The following is a 23,055-nucleotide window of genomic DNA, read 5'->3' on the forward strand; positions in this document are numbered from 1 at the left end:
ATCCATTTTTCCCCATTTTCTATTTGTGAAATGCTTAAATTGTCTAAAATGATAGTGTTGCAGACTCAACTTGGATGCATAATTTTCTTCAGTTTCATTTTGTGGTTTCTTAATTCATGTGTAGAAAAACAATGCATCAATTCAGAGTATTTCTTGAGATTATTTACAAAAGATTCTATGCTTTATCTTATTTGGAGATTGTTTGAAATCTGATCTGTGGCTGTGGATAGATCAAAGGCAGCAAATAATACGCTCACCAGAAAGACCTGATGTACATTTTGAATCAAACCAGCCAGATTAAAAGATTTTAAATTAAAAATGAACCGGTTATCAGAGAATAATTTTGAGCTCAGCAGATAATTTATTCCTTTCATTTGTCAAATAATCATGGCAAATGTGAAAAAAAAAATAAAATATTGAAGTGTTTAATCATTTGGTAGTATAAAAATTAAGATACTTGGGGAGTTTTCTGAAAATGCCCGATTACCAGACAAAAAATTGTTAAATTACAATGTTTTGAGAATTACGCCTTGAAATTTGGAGAAGTGGAAGAGGGCTTGAATGTTGAAAAGTATTACGAAGGAAGGTCTGAAAATGACCTCAGCCTGGTTTAAATGGTTTCAGCATTAAATGGTTGAGATAAAAACGTTTCAGCAGCGACATCTGAAATTACACGGCATCAACCACTTGGTGTTATAAAACCACCAGGGCTTTTATTGACAAAAAAAATGCAAAGCACTAAGAGAATGACATTGCAATGTCTTCTGCACTATATAATAGGCAAAAGTGAGGACCGCAGATACTGGAAACCAGAGTTTAGATCAGCATGGTGCTGGAAAAACACAGCAGGTCAGGCAGCATCTGAGGAGCCGTGGATGCTGCCTGATCTGCTGCACTTTTCCAGCACCACACTGATCTAAACCCTGCACTATACAACAGCACAGTGAAGCAAAACAGTTGTGGCAAAATTTAAAAAAATACACAAATCAACAAAAAAGTGAAAAACTTTGTATTAACATAAGTATAAGCACCAAACTTCTTTTTTTATACTTCAAATGTGTAAACAGTTCATTGTTAGCCACACTGACTAGCTGTAAGATATCACTGGAGATATAAAGTGCAAACTTCATGTCAACATTCTTAGGAGGTTATACTAGTACAAAACATTATTAGTATCTGGATATGGTTTGCACATTTGAAACATAAATAAAAATTAAAGTTTATAACATTATAAGCTCCAGCCTCAATGTTAGTATTAACCTTAGTTTGCCATAATTGTAAAGAAGTATTTTACATATTTATTATACAGTGAATAATGACAACTTGTTAAAGAGTAGGAAAAGAACAGGTTTGACTCTAATCTGAGTACTTTATTTAGAAATAGGTTGCTCGTACTTCCAATATTCATTGTGGATTTTAGAAAATAAATAAAAAACACAAACAAAGCTGCGATTCCCTTTGTTTTCATTGCACTTTAAGCAGGAGTAACAACAGTCTCTATACAGTTCGTCACTTGTGTGGAGATTCTCCTGGAAATCTGATGTCTTCTGATTGGTCGACACCAACAGGTGGTCTCTGTGTGTACAAAAATGATAGGAGGAAAAGAGCGACGTCTAGAGATGACCAATAAGAAGTGTGTGATGTTACTGCAGACCAATACCTGCTTTCCACAAGGCCCTCCCGCAGTTCAAAATCAAGGCGATGCTCTAACTCCACTAACAGAGAAAAATAAAAATTATTGCCAATGCTTCAGAATGCAAACAATAATTAAATTATGCATACGTAAGTTGTACATTGCATGCACAGCTAGGTCTCAATTATATATTTCTGCGCAGAGGGGGTTAAAATCAATACGATAAAGACTACGATTAAAGATTGCACTGCTGACTCTGAGCTGGCTGAACTGCTCAGTTCACTGGGAGTCAGAAGAGACAATGGCCTCAGCCAATGTTACATTGACCTTATGCCAATTTTACCATTAGGTAAATTGCGAAACCTTCCTCTTTAAGCACATTCAGGCAACTGTCAACCAGCAGATTGAAGTAAACTGAAAAGGATATTAATCGTGCCTCTATTTTTAAAAACTTTAGATCTTAAAGCACATTGTATTACCCAAAATTATGGGCGATTCTTTGCAGGTCTGGTTCCTTAAAGGTAGTGAAGGACCCAAGGCTCACCCTCCATTTATTGGAGGAGCTCATTCAATTAGATTTGGAGAATACTGTTATAGCCATTGGCTCATGCCCATTATATTCCAGCATCAAATGTTGAAATGCCAGAAGCAGAAGGCCAATATTTCAAAATATTTCTTGGGAATCCTTGAAAATTATCAAGTTTTTAGAAAAGAAATGTAGCAAATATATTAGTTCATTTCATCAAATACAGTACAAAGTGTCAACAGGCAAAGTATTTGAAAATGCCAAATTCTAAAATTAAGACTTGCATATACTAACCTGCACCATACAAAAGACCAGAATTATTGCGTGACAACAACCTTGGACTATACTGAGCTTCAGTTGTTCTCCTGTCTTCTACAACTGGTTCATCCTTGTATTCCTCACTGATTGAAGAAGAACGTGTGAATCTCGCAAACAATATTCCACCAATACCTTTTCCAATGTGTGCAGCTCCTAAAATGAATGCAAAACTGAGAAATAAGTAAACTTAGGAAAATGCCATACCTTGTCAAAGATATGTAAAACCCCACAGGCAAGCTTTGACTGACCTTAAGAAACTATGCATACTGATATGATCAAAAATAAAGCTGTCTGTAAAATATTGAGTTATCAGACTCAGGGCATGGTTTGGAATTTCACATTGAAAAGGCTTCAAATTTGAAACAACATGAGATCAACAGTCACCTCACCATAACAAATCGTATTACAAATGTAAAAGGTATGAACAGCATGGAAGGCAGAAAAGCATTACCTGACTCCAAAGGGAAACAGTGCAGCCAAAAGCAATGGGCAAAGTCATTATGGTGGCAGAGGCGTGCATATAGATATTGTTTCTGGGTAATTTGAGAAAGTAATTTGATAAGTGTCTTCAGTGAATTATCAGTACATGAATGTATTTTTCCTTTTTGGAAAAAAGGGGAAGATATTCTTAAGGATTATTTGGCCAACTGTTGCTCGTTTTTAGCTTGGCGATCCTGTTGTTCTTGGCCCCTTCCTCTTTCTCCTCCTATTTATTGTCAAGTAGAATTATTTAAGGGTAAAGTTGCAAAGAAAAGCATTCCAAAATCCTTAATATTCTCACTAGGATATGTTGCAGAGATTCCTCTCCACACAGAGTGCCTCAGAATGAACAATGTCATTCTCTGGACTAAGATCATTCTACTGTTCCTTTTATTACTTATGACCAAGTGAGGATAAGTGGACTGATACCTTTCCCTGTTCCACTCTTCCAGTGGCCACAACAATGTTTGAATTTAAAGGGGAGGTGACATTGCTAATTATAAAGACTAAACTGTATATAGCTCAGTATCATAAACCAGTCAGGCAAATTCCTTAAGTTAGATAATAAAGAATTAGTTTTATTGCAATAAACTTACTCAACCAAGGCTGCAAACATTATGAACAACAGGTTTAAAATGTGCAAACATGTCCAACTACATGTCCAAAAATAATGTACACACCTCTTCCAAACCTGAAAAAATATAAAGTCTACTCAGTATCATTTTAAGCTTTAACTATGTGTTATGAAGTTGAAGGTGTGTACTGTACCTTTGAGACAGAGTGAAAGTGGAAAAGCTGCAAGTTGAGTTTGAAAGAATTAAACAGTCATTTTGATAAATGGGTGCGGGCCTCAAAAATAGATAAGACCTATGAGGCTCCAAGAGAGATTATTCTGCTGGAGTTTAAAAACTCACTTCCAGAGATGATAAGAATTCATGTGGATGAACAGAAAGTTCAAGAAGTGAGAAGAGCAGCAGAGATGGCAGATGAATATACATTGGTGCAAAGGACAAAGTTTAGCTTCCGGCAATAATTTATCCCGAGAGAGATAGAAGTTGGGAGAAGGGGAGATCCTACACTACAAAACAAAGTAGAGAACACTGGTGATTATTTACCACAGGTTAAAAAGGAAGGCCTCAGGCATTTCTACTATAAAGGAATCCCCAAGAAAAGTCAAGGAGCTGCAGGGGAGTGTATAGCCTAAGCAAGGGCAGGGTACGGAGTTAGTGACTGATCTCTATAAAGAATGTGTGTCTGCAGGTAAAGTTTACTCAAAGAACAGGGGGAGAAGGGAAAGAAGTTCTAATTTTGAAAAATACAGGATCTAACCAGTCTCTAAAAGTAACAGATGAAAGTATTTGCACTCTTTCTGATCTGTTACCCGAAAGAGTGGTAACTTGTGGGGTAGATGGACAGAAATTTAGAGTACCCCTATGTAAGATCAAGTGGGAGTGTCAACTCAAGACAGGGAAGTAACAGTGGGAGTGATTGACAGTGTCAGTTCCAGTAATCCAGTTTGTTCTTGGGAACGATTTAGCAGGGTCTAAGGTGGGAGTGACAGCCCTGGTTGTAGAGAAGCCGAAGAAAGATAGGGAACTGAGGAGTTCAAAGCAAAATACCCTGGTATTTTCCCAGACTGTGTAGGAATAAGATCCCATTATCATAAGTCATAACACAAAGCAAAAACTAAAATAGTTGAGGTTCAGTTAGCAGACATCCTGTTTGACATAATGGTGCAGGAAAAACCTGAAGAGGGTCAGGCAGAAGTGTTTAGTCCTGAAAGGCTAATAGACTTGCAACAGAACGATGAGACAATAAAATATATATTTATGATGCGTGCTCAGAAAAGGAGGTGGAGAATATTCCTGAGGGTTATCATCTCAAAGACAGAATCCTAAGACAAAAATGGAGAGCATGGCAGGTTAGTGCAGGGGAGAAATGGGCAGAAGTGCACCAGATTGTGTTGCCATACAATCTGGTAGCATACAGACAGGAGGTGTTATGAGTAGCACATGGACTACCTGTAGGAGGTCACCTAGGTGACGGAAGACTCAGGCTAAGATACAAAAACATTTCTATTAGCCTGGAATGCAGAAGGATGTGGTTAACATTTGCTGTAGGTGTCATACATGCCAAATGGTAGGTAAGCCACAGGCAGTAATAAAACCTGCACCTTTGTTGCTAATTCCTACATTTGAAAAACGTTTCACCTGGTAATGGTTGATTGTGTAGGTCCCCTCCTGAAAACTGAAAGTGGGAACCAGTACTTCCTTACCATATTGGATGTGCCTACCAGATTTCCGCAGGAAATTCCATTATGGAGTATTAAGTTAAAAAGGGTGGGAGAGGAGTTAATAGCTTTCTTCATGTGGTATGGGTTATCCAAAGAGATTCAGTCAGACTAAGGGGTTAAACTTACTGCTCAGCTGTTTAAGGAAGAGCTAGATAGCTTAGGTATACAGCACTTTAAATCAAGTGCATATCATCCTGAATCCCAGGGAGCTTTAAAAAGGTGGCATCAGACCCTCAAGACCATGTTGAGGGCATACTGTCAGGATTACCTGAATGATTGAGAGAAAGGTATCTCATTTGTAATGTTTGCCATTAGAGATGCCCCAAATGAATCTATTCAGTTTACTCCCTTTGAGTTAGTATACAGACATGAAGTGAGAGGGCCTTTGAAATTAATTAAAGAGAAATTGTGAGAACCAAAGTCAGAGACTTCACACTTGGATTACGTATTGGAGGTGAGGGATAAATTAAATTGAGTAGGTGAGAGTTAGCTAAACAGCTCCTAAAGAGGGCACAGTATAGAATGAAACAGGTGGCAGATAAAATCTTTGAGATTCAGATGTTTTCCCATGGGGATAACATTAGTATTGTTACCAGTGGTAGGAGATCCCTTCAAATCCAAATTTAGTGGGCCCTATCAAAAGATGCCGGGTAGAAAAGAAACGGTATTGGGTACGTCATGTAAACATGTTGAAATCCTATTATAATAGGGAGAAGGAACTTGAGAAACAGGTGTTTGTTACTGCTCCACAGAGTGAGGAATCAAATCCAGATGATGGGGATTTTGATGTGCCTCAAAATATGTTAAACAATGAGGAAGTCCTTGAGGAGTGGGAAAGGTTAGTGAACTGTCTCAGGAACAAAGAATGCAGGTTAAAGGTTTCTTGCAGCAGTATAAGGGCATATGCAGGAACAAAATGGGAAGGATTAATGCTATTGTGCATGAGGTAGACATACGGAATGCCGTTCTGACAAAACAACACACCGACAGAATCCTTTCAAAGCCAGACAGGTCCAGAAGGAAATGGAGGTGATGCTCAAAGAAGATATTATTGAACCAAGTCAGAGCAAGTGGTTAGTTCCCAAATCTGACGGGACTCAACGACTTTGTGTGGACTACTGGAAGATCAACGTCTAAGAAAACTGGGCTATACCCAATACCAAGATTAGAGGACTGTATAGAGAAATTTGGACAAGCCAGTTATATCAAAGTTGGACTGACTGCATGATTTTTTGCAGGTACCTTAATCAGAGAAAGCGAAAGAAATTTCTATGTTTGTAACCTCAAATGGGCTACATCAATTCCAAGTGATGCCCTTTGGAATGAAGAACGCACCCACCACATTGCAAAGACTCGAACAGAGTTGTGACTGGGTTAACAAACTGTGCAGTCTATCTTGATGATGACTCTAGTGAATCCCAGAAAGATCACACGGTACAGTTGACAGAGCTCTTTGAATGATTAAGAGAAGCAAAACTGGTGATAAACTTAAAGAAAACTGAACTTGTGAAAGCAAAGGTGATGTTTTTGAACCAATGAGACGATCTGATGTTTTGGTGTATAAAAAGCAGGCATTTTGGACAGTTAGCCAGAAAAACAGCAGCTTCTGCCATCGAATGACTGCTCTCTAAATGGTTCCTTTTCTTTACATGAAATATCTGTGTGGCAGAAGACTGAAGACAATCCAGGGAGATCTAGAGGAGGATTGACACAACTGGCTGGTTTAGAAAATTGATTTGCTGTAAATTTAATAGGGGCTTTATTGCATCAGCATATTGTCATAGAGTGGGAGGTAGATATTTTTTTTGAAAGAGAGAGGAGGATTAGGGTTGTGAATAGTTATTGTTTAATGTTCACTTTTGGAGTTAAAGAATAAAATTGTTATTTTTTTTCTTTAAATAGTGAAATTTGGGGTAGTTCTCTGTCACTCATACTTTCACTGCTTCTGAGGCGAAGTGAGTTTTCCTGTGTATTTTGTTTAATTAGCAGAAGGATTTAGCCCATGTCGTAACACCAATAACAGTTAAATATACAATAAAAATCACAGATTATTCAAATTTTGGTCTGCAGCCAAAATCTTTTTACTTAAGCTATTGGTACTGGAGTTTTTCCTGAATCTGGCTGGAGACAGACTTCCTCTTTTAAAACCCTTTTCTTGTAGTGATGTGCTTACTCTGAGTTCACTCAATGAAGTTGATGAAAGGGGTTTCAGAGAAAGAGGGGGAATGGATTGTTGTCCATGACAGCTTTTCCTCTGTGTTCAAATTCAATATATTTTAATTCCACAAACTCTGTCATAAGTCTGGAAAGAGTGTTACAGACTTGGTGTTTTCATTCAAGCAATGTTATCTACCAACGGAATATTTTTGCCAGTGTTGTTCACAGTATAATTGATCTCAAAGAGCCACCTAGTGTACAGAAGGCTGACTGTATTAATTGTAGCAACTTCCAAGAAACACTGCTTGTTTTGCAATTAAGATTTACTTTATATTGACTTTTCATTACTTTAGGATGTCTTAAACCAATTAAGAGCTTTTGAATGAGTGTCATGATTGTCCCTTTTTGAATGAGTGTCATGATTGTTGGAAAGGAAAACACTGACTTCAGAGATCCATGATGTGGAGGAGCCGGTGTTGGACTGAGGTGGACAAAGTTAAAAACCAAAGCACCAGGTTATAGTCCAATACATTTATTTGTAAGCACTAGCTTTTGGAGTGCTGCACCTTCATCAAGTAGTTGTGGAGTAGGACTATAAGACAGAATTTACAGCAAAAGATTACGATGTCATGCAACTGAAATGATATATTGAACATACCTAGATTGCTGTTAAGTCTTCCACCTTTTAGAATGGGTTGCAGGTTTCAGTTCATTAATAATTAAATCCCAGAACTTCTTTTAAATCACATTCAAGATGACTCGAGGCTTTATTAAAAAAAAAGTGACATCTCAGCTCAGTCAATGAACTAAAGGTGTGAGGTTAGAGTCTGTCTGTATCCCACTCTTGAGTCAGACTGGCTTTACTCCCAAAGTGGAATTTACAAAATATTACTTGGCCACCTTTGACAACCAGTTCTTCATCCAGACACATGGAACAGCCTTGGGGACCAAATCTGCACCCCAATATGCCAACATTTTCATGCACAAGTTTGAATAAGGCTTCTTAGCTGCGCAGAATCTCCAACCAACACTATATACCAGATATACTGATAGCATTTTCTTCCTTTGGACCCATTGTGAGGAGTCACTGAAACAATTACACAATGTTATCAACGAATTTCATCCCACCATCAGACTTACCATGGACTACTCTTTAGTATCCCTCATTCTTTGGCATATGCACCTCCACCAAGGTTGGACACCTCAGCACCACACTCCACCGCAAACCCACAGATAACTTCACAATGCTACACTTCTCTAGCTTCCACTATAAACATTAAAACAACCATCCCCTACGCATACACATGATCTGTTCAAATGAGAAGGAACATTATGGACACCTGGTTTCAAGGATGCCCTCATAAGACACGGTACAATGCTCAACTCACTGATTGCCCGATCTGACATGCCACAGCTAGAAACCGTAATGACATCCTCAGGAAACAGACATGGGTTGCAACCGATAGGGTACCCTTTGTTGTCCAGTATTTCCCAAGAGCCAAAAAACTGCGCCATGTTCTTCCCGGCCTACAATACATTATCAATGAGGATGAGCACCTCGCCAAAATCTTCCCTATGCCTCCACTTCTCGCCTTTAAACAACCGCCAAACCTTAAACAGACCATTGTTCACAGCACACTGCCCAGCCTTCAGGACAACATTGACCACAACACTGTACAACCCTGTCATAGCAACCACTGCAAGATGTGTCAGAGTGCCGACACGGATACCACCATTACACATGGGGACATGATTCACTATTTATGCAGCAGGTACTCATGTGACTCGGCCAATGTTGTCTATCTCGTATGCTGCAGACAAGGATGCCGAGGCATGGTACATTGGTGAGACCAAGCAGACTCGACCACAACAGATGAATGGACACTGTGCAACAATCACCAGACTGTGGCATTCACTCCCAGTCAGGGAACACTTGAGCAGTCTGGGACATTTGGCCTCGGATCTTCAGGTGACCATCCTCCAAGGCGAACTTTGGGATAGGCAACAATGCAAAGTGGCCAAGCAGAGGCTGATAACGAAGTTCAGAACCGATGAAAATGGCCTCAACCGGGACCTTGGGTTCATGTCACACTACAGGTGACCCCACTACACTATACACTCTCTAACACATACACAAGCACACATACACACAATCTTACATATTCTCACACTCTTACAGACCCTCTGTCATACACACGCACACCCCTTCACAGGCTGATACTCCATCACACACACACCCAGTTTACCAAACTTGCAAACACACTCACTCTCACGTGCACACACACACACACACTCTCTTTCTTATGCACGCGCAGACACAAGTCTATGGGGTGAATTTGTATTTGCGGAATTATATTTGTAGATTCATTCTATTTTGCTCAAAACATGCACAACCTGCAGGCAGTCAATCCATGTAATATTTTATAAATTTCACTTTGGAAATAGAACCAGTCTGACTCAAGATTGGGATACAGACTCTAACCTCACACCTTTAATGCATTTGCTGAGCTGAGGTGCCACCTTTTTTAAATAAAACCTTAAGTTATCTCAAGAATGTGACTTAATAGTAGTTCTGGGATTTACATACTAATGAAGCGAAACCTGCAACCCATTCCAAAAGATGAAAGACTTAACAACAATCTAAGTTTGTTCAATATATATTTTCAGATGCATGATACTGCAATCTTTTGCTATAAATTCTGTCTTATGGCCCTGCTGCACATCTACATGAAGCAGTGCTCCGAAAGATAGTGCTTCCAAATAAAACTGTTGGAATATAACTTGTTGTGTGATTTTTAACCTCAGCGATCCAGTGATCACCTGACCAGGCTGAGCCAAGCTCATGATACAATCAGTAAACAAGAGAGAGTCAAAACTGAAATTAAAATACTAAACTGACTGAAACCAGTTGCTTAGATCTGCATCTCCCGTTGGATTTTTGTATTATTGAAAGATTCGTCTGCAGATAATCCACCTTGTGAGAAACAGAAGGCAGACACAGGAATATACAAATTAATTATATTTCAAACAGCTGCTTTTGGGAAGAGCAGAGAGAAAGGAAATGGATTTGTAATAGCAGGCATGGAACAGAAGGTATGCTGTCTCTCCATGCCTCTCAAAAGACAGTGCCTGTGATAGAACAAATCAGAAAAACACCCATTTACGATAATGCAAATATAATTACAAATATCATTATGATGAGGATACAAGTCATCAATTAAAACAGTGGTCTCTGATTAAACCTAACATCTGGAGGACTCTAGGGACATTTCAAAGTGCATATTCCTGATCTTCATTTTCGTACAAGACACCGTCCCCTTTTGAAACATTATACCTGTGTCTGAGGGTCTCTGATATTGTGCTTTATTATTATTCTCGACGTCAACAAATAAAATTCCACTTTCTTCCACTGAAGAAAACCTTGTAATTGTCATCTGCACTCTTGAACCAGCCAACTATGTTTTAATTCAAGTGTGGCATAGCTGTATGCTGAGAATAATTAAAAATATACGTTGAGGCCAATCAAGGGGGTTAAAAGAGAAGATTTAATCCTCCTAACTTGGTTATAATAAATGTAATGACTGACACAATGTCAGCAATGCAGCAGTTAATTGGGGCACAGTGAGCTATTATAAAATCTGATGAGATAATGATTGGATAATATTTTTAGGATGCTTACTAAAGGGTAAATATTAGCCATTACACCCTGCTCTTTACCCCACAGGAATTTTGAATGCCCATCTGAGAGCACTGATGGGGTTTCGTATGAACTCATCTAGAAGGCAGCACTTTCAACAGTACAGCATTACTTAGTCCTGCATTAGAATGTTAGCTTGGATTTTTTGTCCTCAAATTTCTGGAGTGGGATCTGAACTAACTTGGGCAAAAAAGCTGTCCGTGGAGTCACAGTTGCTCATCAGAAACCAATTGTACTTTTGAGGGTATAAAAACTATAACAACTGAAACAACTTTCATAATTAAATGGAGCACTATTTCCACATTTTCACACTAATGATTTCCCTGTAGTTTTAAGAATCCTGCAATTCCTTAAAATTGAAATTTACTCCCATGATAGTGCCTAGAGGTTAATTGAGACTCGGAAGTAAAGGTTAGCTTGGAGGAACATCCATTGACACTTACAATGCTGAGATTTTGACCATTTTAGAGATAACTAGATATAGTAAAAAAATTTAATCATTCAGCCGGAATTCGGATTGTGGTGACGACCTACAGGAAAGGCCTTGTTGCATAATTCATAAATGAATTTTCTCAACAAGCGCAGTGTCTAAAGTGCCATTTTAAAAATTCATTCATAGGATGTAGGTATCATTGGCCAGGTCAACATTTATTCGCTCCCCTTAATTCCCTTTGAGGTAGTGGTGAGCTGTCTCCTGGAACTGCTGCAGTCCAAGGGGTTTGGGTGTATCCACAATATTATTAGGAATAAAAGGAGTTACAGGATTTTAATCCTGTGACAGTGAAGGAGCAGCAGTCAGGATGGGGTGTAGCTTTTTTTTAAAATTTGATTTAATACTGTGGTATCATGTACAAGAAAAGTTCTGTTTTGGTGCACAGCAGACAAATCATACCCTATAAGAGTATATATCGGGGTAAGAGAATGGAATGCAGAATGTAGTGTTAGATTGGAAGACAACTTACAGGCAGTGATATTTTATACATCTGCTATGACTGTTCCTCGAGATGGTAAAGGTGAAGTTTGTAAGGCACTGCCAAAGTGTTTGGCAAGTTGCTACACTGCATTTGGTCAATGGCACAATCTGTAGGTTGAAGGAATCAGTTGGATATCAATAATGTGGGTTGTTTTGTCCTGGAAAGTGTTGAGCCCTGTGGTGTTGGAGCTGCACTATCCAGACAACTGGAGGACATTCTACCATATTCCAGATTTGTGCCATCAAGACATTTGGAAACATGGAGTTAATTACTGCAGAATTCCTAGCTTCTGATCTGCTCTTGTAGCCAGTGTTTATATATGGATGGTCGAGTTGAGCTTCTGGTCAATGCTAAACCTCAAGATGTTGATAGTGGGGAATTTAGCAATGGCAATATCATTGAATGTCAAGGGGCAATGGATAGACTTTCTGTTGTTGGAGATGTCATTGCCTGGCACATGAGGCACAACTTTTAGCCGCCATATAGCAGCCTAAGGCTAGGTGATTTTATTTATGGATCGGATTTTGACGGATCATGCTGAATATTAAGTATCCTTACTTTTGACCTTATGGTGGAAAGTTAGTCATAGGTAAATCAGGTGAAGACAGATGGGGTTAGTCACTCCTACAGTAATGAAATTATTGACCTCCAATAACCATAACCATCTTTCCTGGTGTTACGTGTGACTCCAAACAGTAGAGTGTTATCCCCCAATTTCTATTAAACACTCCTCGATGCCATGCTTGGTTGAATGCAGCCTTCATATCAAGGACAGTCACACTGACCTCACCTCTGGAATTAAACTTTTTTGTTGATTAATGGACTAACACTGTAATGAGAAGAGGAGCGGAGTTACCCTGTCAGAACCCAAACTGAGCATCCATGAGGAGGTCATTCCTCTCAAGTGCCTCTTGACACTGTTGACAATAACTCATCACTTCACTTACAATTGACAGTAGACTGATGGGGTGGTAATTGGTCAGGTTGGGTTTGTCCTGCTTTGTGTGGACAGGATATACCTAGGCAATTTTCCACATTGTCACGTAAATGCCAGTGCTTGTAGTTGCATTGGAACAGCTTGGCTAGGGGCACGGCTCATCTGAAGCACAAGCCTTCAGTGCTATTACTGAAATGTTGTCAGAGCCCATAGCCTTTGTAGCATGCAGTGCAATCAGTTATTGCATAAAAACATAGGGAATGAATCAAATCGGCTGATGACAGGTAACTGTGATGTTAGGGATGTCAGTAAGAGTATGAGTTGGGTCATCCACTGGGCACTTCTGACTGAAGATGGATGTAAATGCCATGTGTGTTGCACTAACATGGTGTGTTTTCCCGTCACTGAAAATTTAATTTTTGTGAAGCCTCCTTCTCTTGCTAGTTGTTTCTCATTGTCCATCATAATTCATAACTGGATGTGACAGGGCAGAATCTGTTGGCTGTGGATCACTTCGCCCTTTATCCTGCATTTTGTTTTCACTTTCTGGCATGTGAGTAGTTCTTTGCTGTAGTTTCACCAGGTGACACCTTAGCTTTAGATATACCTGGTGCTGCTCCTGGCATGCTGTCTTTCACTTTCCAACCTAGGAACCGGTGAAAGCTCAATTATATTGGCCTGTATATCCTTGTGAGAAGGCACCAACAAGATGTGCCATAAATACCTCTAGCACTGCTCGAATAACCTTACATATCTTCCTTGCTCTTTGTCAACCTCACACAAAACAAATATGGAGTTAGATTTTTCTTCCCTGCAGGGGACAGGAACAGAGGTAGCTGGGCAAAACAGGGTTATCTGCCTGTAAGTGGATTAGCCTGTTGAAGGCCTTTTAAAAGCCCATTAAGGCTGGCTGGCATTTTTCCAATTGGTCTTCATGTCCCCAGAACAGTAGCTGCCTGGAAATCGCCCAATGGCGATTGAAGAGAGGAAAGAGAGTAGTCTTCAGGCAATTCCACATGCCAGATGCAGAAACTCCCACATTCCTCTCCTCCTACCTCCACAATGGTGGCCAGGTTATTAAATCTATTTTTATTTTCAACTTTAAAACAAAAACAGAGGGTGCCCTCTTCATCACCTACCTGTCAAATGACAAGTACACCCTCTGGCCATTAAATGCCTGCCGTGGGGAAAATTACAAGTGATAGAAACCACGCTGCAAGAGAAACTGGTTCTAATTACAGCAGAATTCAGACACCTTCAAGGAAAATCCTGTCCATGGAGTGGAGTGCCCCAAGGATATATCCCATCACAATTCCCTCTGTTGTTTCACAGGTCAAAACTCTAACCTCATGGCAAACAAACACAAGTTTTAAAGACAAAACTTCTGTCATTAGTAATATGGTTCAATAACATACTTTTAATAAAAAATGTTGTACTTGCGGACACCTTTTAAACAAACTCCACACTAGCAGAGAAACATTTTGTGGTCAAGATAAAGGAAAACCATTAGTATTTTGGTCATTTTTACTATTTACACAACCCTATAAATTTATGACAAATACATTAAGTACTGATAATAAATGCCTTTTAGGAGCCATAAAATGAATCTGATTTGCTCTATTACATTCTTGTTATTTAACACATTTAAAAACAGATACATTTTTAATACCTCACCCATTATACTTGCTTTTCCTAGACTGGTTATTGATTCCCCATAGTTTCGTCGAGGTATAACTGGCGAGGAACTTGGACTTGGCATGTTTTCAATTTCTGTATGTGAGGTAGATGCTGAGGGAGGCATTGAAGGACTCATCGACTCTTTGGCAGGCTTGATGTAGGTTGGTCTTATGTCATCGTACTTTGTTAAGACAGGTGTGTTGTACCAATGGATTTGGAGGGGTGCAATATTACTGTAATGTTTCAAGATCAGAGGTTCTAACCGATAGGCCTACAAATAAATTAAGATTTCACACTTGTTAAGTTTCTAACCCTGTTCATTTTCTGTACTTTACACACCTGAATTGGCAAAATATTTCAGAACATCTATTAAATGCGAAAAAGGAGTTGACAGACTAATTAAAACATTAGATGTATCACAGAAATCACAGATGAGAAGAGATCACATTTTATTTTTAGTACCCTGTGGTTATATTCATTCAATGCATTTTGTATGGCTCTGAAATGATGTGAAATACTGGTTAATACTGAGCAATGCCATTAGTAGCATTCACTATGACATCATTGCACCAACATGCAGGTAAAACAGCGTAGGATCTCAAAGGAGTGACATATACCATCTGTCCCTCCTCAATGCTTCTGTAAAAATGTCTACCACGGCTTAATCTGTAACTAGTTGCTAACATATAAAATAACGCATCTTGTTAAATACAAGAGACTCTGAGTCAGGCCAGGAAGTAGTTTTCCTCTACCAAGCAGGCCCTATACTTTTCCTACATTTAAAGAGGATGGTGCCTGAAATCTTCCATCAAGAATGGCAGCTTGTACAACATACTGAGCTGGTATTTGAAATAAGCATAATGCTTTCACTCAAATGCCTATATCAATATTCCTAGTTCAGATCCTGTGGCATTTTTGTTTATCTTGTATCTTGCAGAAAATAGAATGAGAGCACCTGTCATTTCACTCATTTTACTTGCAACAAAGCCATTCATATAGCCAAAACTGTGGCTCAGTTTATAAAGTAATGCTTAAATCATTGCACAATCTGGGAAACGGAAACTGATGTGCTATTTCTTTTAACTAGTTCTTATACTAATCAGAATAAACAGAGAAATGAAATATTTTGCATTTTCAGCACGCTAATATTGTACATACTCTTGGCTCATACTCTGTGATGCAAGTAAATCTCTTCCTAATCTGCTTTTCTTCTAAACAGTATGATATTCCTTTAGATTGAACTTATCCATTTCACGAGCCATTAAAACGGCATCGGATAAGATTTACATGCCAATATGAACTGGATAAGAACCAAAATGAAACACCAATTTACAACATGCTATTCTGCAACTGATTATTCAAAAATGAAACAAAGACTGTTATATACCTCATGGCTTTTCAATTCTTCTCTAATCTCTTATTACCTAAATATGTGAACATTACTGTGAAAGCCTGAGAGAAAGTTGTTTAAAACTTGGGATTGGGAACGAGAGCACAAAAAATGTAAAATAAATGCAATTTTACAGTTACAGTTATGATTATTTCATTGTTCAAGAGACCACAGACATTGGCAAGGGCCATTACATGTAGAATGAGAACTTACTACAGGGTCTGTCGGGTGAAATATATTGTACAATCGACCACAAATACTTTTCGGTAGAATGTGATCTTGATTACCAGTATGTTGAGGACGTATGCCACGCAATGCTAGGAAAACTGCTAGAGGGGATCCCATGCAGAAGAAATTTTCAACCTGAAATAAAATAAATTTAATTTTCACACTGACAAATAGTACTAAAAGTAAATGACACAAAACAAAAATGCAGAAACATCTAATCTATTATGAATTTACAACCAGAAAATCATCATCACAATGATCACCAACATTTTGGATTACAATGAAAACTCAGCTCGTTATTTTTCAACATTGGAATGGATACTTTTTTAATTGATGCATAAGCAATATCAATTTAAGTCTCAAATTTAAATAAATCCAACAAGCCAAAACCATTTTCTTTTATGAATCCACTATAATGAACGGGTTGCACTGTCCAACAATTGCATGGAGCTCATGGACTTCGTCATTTCAAGGCCATCTATTCTATTTCTTTCCCTTGTACATCCAGGCAAACCTTCCCTATCATGCATCTTTGTTTGATGGCTCGAACCAGGCCAATAACTGAAATCAAACCAGTAGCTGAATTCTCAATGTACCATAGATAATCTGAGCTCCGTGAATTGCTATGATCCACATAAAGCACCACTACAGATAGTGTGAACCTTGAGAATAAAACAATTTAGTGTAGGTGATGTCTGAGGATGTTATCAGAGAGTGCAAAATTCTCTCCACAGCATTGTTGGCATCTTATCTAGTAGATGCACGAGTTGGTTCATTATCATTCACTGGTTGCTTCTAATGATTTGCTCCTGGTGGCAGTGCTATCTTAGACTGGGAAAGGGAACAGATATATATTATAGACACTTTACCCCTATGTACCACTTTCAACTAAATGGAATGGAATTGAATTTATTGTCATGTGTACCGAGGCACAGTGAAAGGGCTTTGTCTTGCAAGCAATACAGGCAAATCACATAGTTAAGTAGCATAGATAAGTAAATAATAAGTAAACAGTGGCAAAAACAAAAACACAGGTAAACACAGGTACAGGTGAATGTTAAGAGTTTGAGAGTCCATTCAGTATTCTAACAACAGTAGGGTAGAAACTGTTGCTAAAACCAGCTGGTACGTGTGTTCAGGCTTCTGTACCTTCTCCCCAATGGTAGAGGTTGTAGAAAAACATTCCAAGGTGGGATAGATCTTTAAGAATGCTGGCAGCCTTTCCTTGACAGCAGGCCTGGTAGGTGGATTTTATAAATGGGAGGTTGGCCTTTGTGACTGCCCGGGCTGAGTTCATCACTCTCTGTAATCGTCTCCAATCTTGAATGGTACAACTACCATACCAGGTAGTGACACATCCAGACAGAATGCTCTCGATGGCACACCTATAAAAGTTGTCAAGAGTATGCGCCGTCATGCCAAATTTCCTCAGCTGCCTGAGGAAGAGACGTTGTTGGGCCTTTGTAACCAGTGCATCCACATGAAGGTCCAAGAAAACTTGTTATAGATAACCACTCCCAGGAGTTTGACACTCATCCCACCTCTGTGCTGTTAATGTGTTGGGGGTTATGAGTAACATCCCAAAAGTCAATAATGAGTTCCTTGGTTTTGCTAGGTTGTTCTCAGTGCACCATTTTTCAAGTCTTCCACCTCCCGTCTGTAGTCTGTTTTGTTGCCATCTGAGATTCGACCGACTATGGTGGCGTCATCAGCGAACTTGTAAATGGCATTAGTATGGTATTTGCAACGCAGTCATGAGTATACAGTGAGTACAGTAGGGGGCTAAGTAAACACCCCTGGAGGGCTCCAGGGTTGAGTGTTAATGACGATGAAATATTGTTCCCAATCTTCACTGATTGTGGCCTATGGGTCAGGAAACTGAGGATCCAGTTGCAGAGAGTGGGCCTTAGTCCGAGATTGCTAAGTTTAGTCATCAGTCTTGAGGGGTTAATAGTGTTGAAGGCTGAACTGTAGTCAATGAGTAGGATTCTTACGAAGCTGTTCTTAGTGTCAAGGTGTTCTAGGGAGGAGTGAAGGGCAAGTGATATGGCATCTGACGTGGATCTGTTGGTCCGATAGGAAAATTGGAATGGGTCAAGAGTAGTGGGGAGGCTGGAGTTGATTAATGTCATGACCAACCTTTCAAAGCACTTCATGACCACCGAAGTTGGGGCCACTGGGCGGTAGTCATTGAGACATGCTGCATGCTGCCTTAGGCACAGGGATGATGTTGGCCCTCTTGAAACAGGCAGGGACAGTGGCCTGCTGCAGGGAGAGGTTGAAGATATCCGAGAAGACTTCTGCCAGTTGATCTGCGCATGCTCTGAGTGCACGGCCTGGTACTCTGTCTGGGCCCATCGCTCTCCTTCGATTTACACAAAGGAAAACTGATCTGACCTCTGATGCAGTGACTATTGGGATAGGTTTATAAGGACTTGTCGGAATAGGTGTTACCTCTCTGCCGAAATTCTGCTCAAAGCGAGCATAGAAGGTGTTGCGATGATCTGAGAGAAATATGTCATCATCTGCTATCTTGCACTGTTTCTTTTTAGAATCGGTGATGTCATTCAGTCCTTGTCATAGTCGCCAGGTGTGTCTGAGTCTCTAGTTTGGATCAGTATTGATCCTTTGCTGTCTTAATGGCTCTGCGAAGGTCATACTCAGATTCCTTATATTTGACTGGGTCTCCTGATGTGAAGGCCGCATGCCTGGTTTTTAGCTGGTTCTGTACATCCTGATTCATCCAGGGTTTCCTGTTGGAGAACACCCAGATTGACTTCCTCGGTATGCACACACTTGTTGATATAGTCTGTGACAGTGGTGGTGTACTCATCCAAGGTACCTCTGGATTGTATGAACATGGCCCAATCAGCCGATTCCAGACAGCACCAAAGTTAATCCTCTGCCTCCTCCGACCAGCACTGGACCTGTAACCGTGAGGGGGTCTCCTGCTTGAGCTTTTGCCCATAAGCCAGGAGAAGAAGCACGGCATTGTGGTCGGAGTTCCAGAGGGGGATGGAGCGGTAGGTATCTTTCACAGTGGTGTAGTAATGGTCTAAAATGTTTGGCACCCTGGTAGCAGGTAATATTCTGGTGGTACTTGGGCAACACTTTCCTTTGATTGGCTTGATTGAAGTCGCCAGTTACAATAAACAGGGCCTCAGTGGGTTCCACCTCCAGGGTGTTAGTGGAGGAGTATAGGACATCCAGAGCTTCCTTAACCTTTGCCTGTGGCATTATGTACACAGCAGTTAGTATAGCAGTGGTAAGTTCCCATGGTAGATAGAAGGGGCGGCACTTGATGGTGAGGAATTCAAGGTTTGGGGAGCAATAGCAGCCGAGGGTTGCAATGTCCATGTTCCATGAGTTGTTGATTAAAAAGCAAACTCCTCCACCTTTTGTCTTACCCGAGGACGCTGTGCGGTCCATCAGCCTGAAGTGCGCAGATGGGAATGGATGGGTTGAGCCAGGTTTCTGTGAAGCAGAGTGCGCAGCAGCCCCGCAATTCACGCTGGAAGCTGAGCCGTGATCTGGGTTCGTCCATTTTGTTCTCCAGAGGTTGTACATTTGCTCAGAGTAAGCTAGGAAGGGGAGGGTTTTGAAATCGCATAGTCTCAGTTTTAGTAGTAGGATGGCATACTTACCCCACGTCCTTGCAGGTTTCTTACATTTCAGTGGTCTGGTAGAGTGGATTCTGATTGATTCCAGTTAAGTGATCCTACCTAGGACCCTGTTTAAGTTGCAGTTTGGTGTATTGTTGAAGAGGGTCTGCTTAAGATTCAGTGTAGCAAGTTACTTACTGTGCGTGTTTTTTTTAAACCAGAGGGAGTGTGCTCAGGACCCAGTGGAGAAGGCAAGTTTCTGCTTGTGTTCAGATTTGAGCTGAAATTATAGTTGCACTCAGTTTTGACAACACGAGCCATTAAAAAAACATGCACTGGTAAAACAAAGGCACTAACCAAAAGTACAATGTTGTTGAGAACAATATCTTTCGTGAATTTAAATGACTTAGCTTTTTTTTGTTAGTAAGGGACAGAAGTCTTACCTCAATACATTAGACTTATGTAAAATTTTAAATTGCACATAATGAACCTACATCTAAACTCACCTTAAATTTCAAAGCAGGTAATCTGAATGGTTCTGAAGCTTTCACTTGAAGCAACTGGTGTTCCAATTTTTTTAATCTGCAAAACAAAATTTAAATATCAATGGATGCCATACAGAAGTGGGGTGTAATTTTTTAAAAATAAAAGTCAAATTTATAAAAGCACCACGAACCTTCAACTGCATTTTTATTCTCTGCTGTCAATGTCCATGCCACAAGCAATACTCACAGTTCAATACTTAATTATATCTCTCTCTTAACCAACTGGGATATGCCCCCAGTCAAGATAATTGAAATAAATATGCACATGCTCAGAAACTGCCACCCATCATATTCTTCTGGCAACTTCTGGACAAACCTAGGGTCATGTATGTTACTGATATGCTCTCCAATGACATGGTCAGTTTGTAATAACAGCCCACCCACGTAACGTGCAAAGCCACAAAAGTAAAAATCAAAAATGCAAATCACTGAATAACTTCAATCACCCTCTAAAAATGCAGACTCTAGGCAATTGATAAGAAACAGAGGTCAATTGCCATGAAAGGAGGCAAATAATTACAGCAAATGAGGGAAAAACTAGCACTGATCACCTATCCCCATTACCAGATAAAGTGCAACTCTGCATTGCCTATTACAGATTTCTGGCACAATGTAAATCCAACTATTACTATTCGAGCTGCAAAGCAAGCAAGACTCATGATGTATATCCAGGGAAGGACAAGTAAGGAAAATAGGTGTGGAAGAAGATACATTAGATGGGGGGGACACAGACAGACAAAGAGAGGCAGGCAGAGATGGGGGGGTCAGAGAGAGGAGACGGGGTCAGAGAGAGGAGACGGGGTCAGAGAGAGGAGACGGGGTCAGAGAGAGGAGACGGGGTCAGAGAGAGGAGACGGGGTCAGAGAGAGGAGACGGGGTCAGAGAGAGGAGACGGGGTCAGAGAGAGGAGACGGGGTCAGAGAGAGGAGACGGGGTCAGAGAGAGGAGACGGGGTCAGAGAGAGGAGACGGGGTCAGAGAGAGGAGACGGGGTCAGAGAGAGGAGACGGGGTCAGAGAGAGGAGACGGGGTCAGAGAGAGGAGACGGGGTCAGAGAGAGGAGACGGGGTCAGAGAGAGGAGACGGGGTCAGAGAGAGGAGACGGGGTCAGAGAGAGGAGACGGGGTCAGAGAGAGGAGACGGGGTCAGAGAGAGGAGACGGGGTCAGAGAGAGGAGACGGGGTCAGAGAGAGGAGACGGGGTCAGAGAGAGGAGACGGGGTCAGAGAGAGGAGACGGGGTCAGAGAGAGGAGACGGGGTCAGAGAGAGGAGACGGGGTCAGAGAGAGGAGACGGGGTCAGAGAGAGGAGACGGGGTCAGAGAGAGGAGACGGGGTCAGAGAGAGGAGACGGGGTCAGAGAGAGGAGACGGGGTCAGAGAGAGGAGACGGGGTCAGAGAGAGGAGACGGGGTCAGAGAGAGGAGACGGGGTCAGAGAGAGGAGACGGGGTCAGAGAGAGGAGACGGGGTCAGAGAGAGGAGACGGGGTCAGAGAGAGGAGACGGGGTCAGAGAGAGGAGACGGGGTCAGAGAGAGGAGACGGGGTCAGAGAGAGGAGACGGGGTCAGAGAGAGGAGACGGGGTCAGAGAGAGGAGACGGGGTCAGAGAGAGGAGACGGGGTCAGAGAGAGGAGACGGGGTCAGAGAGAGGAGACGGGGTCAGAGAGAGGAGACGGGGTCAGAGAGAGGAGACGGGGTCAGAGAGAGGAGACGGGGTCAGAGAGAGGAGACGGGGTCAGAGAGAGGAGACGGGGTCAGAGAGAGGAGACGGGGTCAGAGAGAGGAGACGGGGTCAGAGAGAGGAGACGGGGTCAGAGAGAGGAGACGGGGGCGAGGAAGTGAAGGGGGCGGGGGGAGTGAAGGGGCAGAGAGCAGGTGAGATGGGGGCAGAGATCGAGAGAGAGGCAGATAAAAAGAGACAGGCAAAGAGAGCGCGAGGTGGGCAAAGAGAACAATGGAAGAGAAGAAAGATTGCTTCGGGCTGCAGCTATGCAGGAAGACTGAAGTGCCATGATAACATTACTAACTTCCTCCCCCTTATTTTGCTTAAAGAGTATTCCACAAAACGTTGAGACCATTCACTCTATTGTAACTGAGCCTGTTTTCTAACAAAAAGTACTTAGTTCCTTTTTGTGTTCTCTTCCATATTCTTTCACAGTTTTCTTTAAAAATCTGTTCATTGTGTCTAAGCACACAAGGTCTTCACTTGTCTGTACTTAATTGCCTTTGAGCAGGTGACTGTGAGCCACTTTCATGAACCTCTATCGGGAGAGTGCCCCAGGGATCTGACCTTGTGATAGTGAAGAAATGGTAAGGAGTTCCAATTTGAGAATTTGCAGGTGGTTGTGTTCCTACACATCTGCTCCCTTGTCTTTCTGCACTGTAAAGGTCATGCATAGGTGCTGTCAAGGGAGACTGAAGGAGTCATCATTGTGCACCTATGGATGATCCACATTGTTGCCTTACGCAGCAGTTGGGAAGAGAATGAATATTTAAGGTGATGGATATGGTGCTGAACAAACTGTCTGCTTTAGCCTGAACAGTATTACTCTTGTTGAGTATTGCTGGCGCTGCACTGAGCTATGTAATTAAAAGCATAT

The 23,055-nt window shown here is 41.0% G+C and overlaps 1 protein-coding gene across 3 annotated transcripts in view; it reads right to left on the bottom strand.

Moving 5' to 3' along the window:
• Positions 1–341: 341 nt before the first annotated feature.
• ddhd1b (DDHD domain containing 1b) overlaps positions 342–23,055 on the bottom strand; it is a 76,120-nt gene continuing 53,406 nt past the window's right edge. For all 3 annotated transcript variants that reach the window (XM_043697674.1, XM_043697672.1, XM_043697675.1), the window contains 6 exons: positions 20,419–20,494; positions 16,296–16,445; positions 14,690–14,963; positions 2,454–2,630; positions 1,661–1,715; positions 342–1,575 (listed from right to left, as the gene is read on the bottom strand). In XM_043697674.1, coding sequence (XP_043553609.1) covers positions 1,371–1,575; positions 1,661–1,715; positions 2,454–2,630; positions 14,690–14,963; positions 16,296–16,445; positions 20,419–20,494 — 937 coding nt within the window. In that variant the 3' untranslated portion in view covers positions 342–1,370. The remainder of the gene's footprint in view (positions 1,576–1,660; positions 1,716–2,453; positions 2,631–14,689; positions 14,964–16,295; positions 16,446–20,418; positions 20,495–23,055) is intronic.

This window comes from Chiloscyllium plagiosum, chromosome 10 (assembly GCF_004010195.1).
Source record: "Chiloscyllium plagiosum isolate BGI_BamShark_2017 chromosome 10, ASM401019v2, whole genome shotgun sequence".
Classification (NCBI taxonomy): domain Eukaryota; kingdom Metazoa; phylum Chordata; class Chondrichthyes; order Orectolobiformes; family Hemiscylliidae; genus Chiloscyllium; species Chiloscyllium plagiosum.